This window comes from Triticum urartu, chromosome 3A (assembly GCF_056163025.1).
Source record: "Triticum urartu cultivar PI428250 chromosome 3A, HENAU_Tu73, whole genome shotgun sequence".
NCBI lineage: Eukaryota > Viridiplantae > Streptophyta > Magnoliopsida > Poales > Poaceae > Triticum > Triticum urartu.
In genome coordinates this window covers 573971048-573973754 of record NC_141875.1, presented here as the reverse complement: position 1 = coordinate 573973754, position 2707 = coordinate 573971048, and the positions used below count along the sequence as shown (strand labels likewise).

At 52.9% G+C, this 2707-nt stretch overlaps 1 protein-coding gene across 1 annotated transcript; it reads right to left on the bottom strand.

The window, feature by feature from the left end:
- Positions 1-346: 346 nt before the first annotated feature.
- Positions 347-2000, bottom strand: LOC125548746 (transcription factor WRKY45-1). Its single transcript, XM_048712294.2, has 3 exons — positions 1650-2000; positions 1463-1570; positions 347-1390 (listed from the first exon to the last, which is right to left on the bottom strand). The coding sequence occupies exons 1-3, from the start codon at positions 1910-1912 to the stop codon at positions 943-945; spliced, it is 819 nt and encodes a 272-aa protein (XP_048568251.2). The 5' UTR covers positions 1913-2000; the 3' UTR covers positions 347-942.
- Positions 2001-2707: the final 707 nt, after the last annotated feature.

The following is a 2707-nucleotide window of genomic DNA, read 5'->3' as shown; positions in this document are numbered from 1 at the left end:
CCACTGCCGCTGCTACGGCCAACTGGCCAACTAGAGGGTATAGCATGATTATCCCGCTCCAGTATGTCATTCTATGTGCATAGATGTTTCTACTATATGCGTAGTAAGCGCTTATTTAGATCGCAATCAGTATGTCGTTAATACTTTCATGCCATAATCACGGTTATTTTTTGATTAAATTAATCAAAAATTACCTATTTACTCTATTTTCTCAACACAAAAGTCCTCAACATGAAAATTCTTGATATTATCGAAGCGAACAACTTTGCCTTTTGTATTATCTCAATCCAAAGTGGCATACAACCTCAAAACCGATGCATGGTCAGAGACAGAAATTGAAAAGTCAAGTTGGAAATTCCGACTTAAATGTCCGACCCAATATCCGACTTTAGTGGATTCTCTGTTTCAACTATTTCATCCCAACATGTCCGATTTCTTTGCGGATTTTCTGTCCGAGTTAGTCTAGGTTTTGACCTGTTGAACAGGTTTTTGAGTCTTTTTCTTTGTACGGAAAGTCCATCTGTCACATATATAAATGAGAGACCACGACCAATTAAACACCACATATTGACAAATCAATTTATCATTTTTACCTTCACTTTTATCTCTCTTATTTTCTTCTTTCCCGTTCTTCGTTTTTTAAAGAACTTCCTCGTTCTCCATGTTCACTTATAGCGAATCTCAAGGCCCTAGGACGATCGGGTCGACCTGGATAGCCCATAACCGTCTCGTGCCGTCCCTCCCAGCATATGTGACGTTTTGGATGCTCAAAAGACCCCACCGACTTGTCTTAGGTATCATGCTCCCCACTAGTTCCCTGTGGCGACATGGCATGGTTATAGGTACACGGTGACATGTTCATGTCGGAACGCAAATATACTCCGGATCTGTCCACTAAATGGTGAGGTTGTGTCGCAAGCTGAGGCAGACATCTACTAAGCTTTACTGAAGCAGATCGCCGAAACGGAGGGAGTTGACAACGGTCTCCCACTCCCAGTCGAAGCTACCATCGAGAAATTCCCCGACAGAAGAAGCACCAAGTTCCACCTCCGACGAGTAGGACGAGGACGACGGTGACAACCATCCCCGCGACGTGTCACCGGGCGCCTCGCCGTGACGGCGTGCGCCGTGCTCGGCTGGGAGCGACGGCAGCAGAAGCGAGCCCCTGTTCCAGTCGACGGCACCAACGGCTCCACGAGCGTTTGAGCCGGAGTCGACGACGGTAGGAGGCACCGTCGCCGCCTCTTGCTGGCACGCGTCGCCAAAGCCCGCTCCGCAGGTGTGCTCGCCGTAGTAGGTGATCACGAACGCCGCGGGCTCCTCCTGCGACCGCTGCACCCGCCGGGTCGCGGCGCAGCCCTCGCCGCTGAACGCGCAGCGGTAGTAGAGCCTGCATGCAACAAAATAGCGTCAGGATATGCTCTGATCGACCATTAGGGGCATTTCTTTCAACTGTACGTACCTCGGGTGGTTGCTTCCGTTGATGTCCTTTTGCCCGTACTTCCTCCACACGAACCCGTCCGCCGTCGTGTGCGCCTGGACCTCTATGTGCGCCTCCGCAGCACGTACCCTGCGAAATCGACGGCAACCTGTCAAACCCTCATGCTCGTGCAAAGGGTGGAGGAAATCTTTCATTTGAACTATCGCACCTTCTTTTGGACGGCATGGCGGCCGAGGGAAGATGGCAGGATGTGGCGCCAGGGTCCGTCATCTTCCTCTTTTTATCGGTGGCGCCCGCGCTCACCGCGGCGATCACCCGGTCGCTGCAGCGGAGGATCTCCGCGGCGAGCGCCTGGTGCTCGGCCCGCACGGGCGGGGACGCTGCTCGGAGCAGCTCCCCGAGGTGCGCCGCGGACTGTTGCCCCATGGTCATCAGCTCCAGCACCACGGCTGTCGGGGTGGCCAGCGCCATGGCGAGAGTCTCTCTGCTCTGCTAGCTCGAACTTCGCACTAGAAAAGGACAGTACGTGCACCAACTTTTTTTGGCTTTTGGGTGTCTGAGCTTGTGAGTGCGAATGAATCAGCGGGTCGTGCCGGATCGTGCTTTATACCAGAAACCTAGGACGAGGGAACCAACGGGGAAGGGGCATGGAAGGCGGCCGAGCGACCTACGCGACAGCTAAGTCCACTCTCGGAGCTCAACCCTTCCTTTCCCTTTGCAGCCGATCGAAGAGAAAGTGAGGCCAAGAGATAAGGGCATCTCCAACACTCACCCCCAAAATTTCCTCCCATATTCATCAGCCGACGGGACCGGTCCGCGAACGTAGAAGCAGAGCCGGACATCTAACGCTATCCGCGTACATTTAAAAAACTGTTTAAACAAATCGCATGAACTTCATTCAAACTGGATTAAGGTAAAACTAGTCTACGGCCGGCGCCGGCGGATATCTATTCCCACGACAAGGATACCCTTGACTAGTCTACGATCGGTCACGGCAGATCTCTATTGTTTTTCCCATGTCCGGACTGTCATGAGCCCCAAAGATAAGTGCTTCAGCGCAAAGGGCCTCCGCTTCCCAATGTTCGGCAGCAGCGCTCATCGGAGTGGCACCGAAGGAATATGCTTCAGTTGCAGGGCACCCTTCCCCACTAGTTGAAGCATATTCCTCCAGTTGTGTACGCCGGCGACGCCCCGGTAGTGACATTCATGGGACACAAGCGGTGGCCTCTCCTGTTCTGCTTTTTTTCCGATGATGGCGGCGGGAGC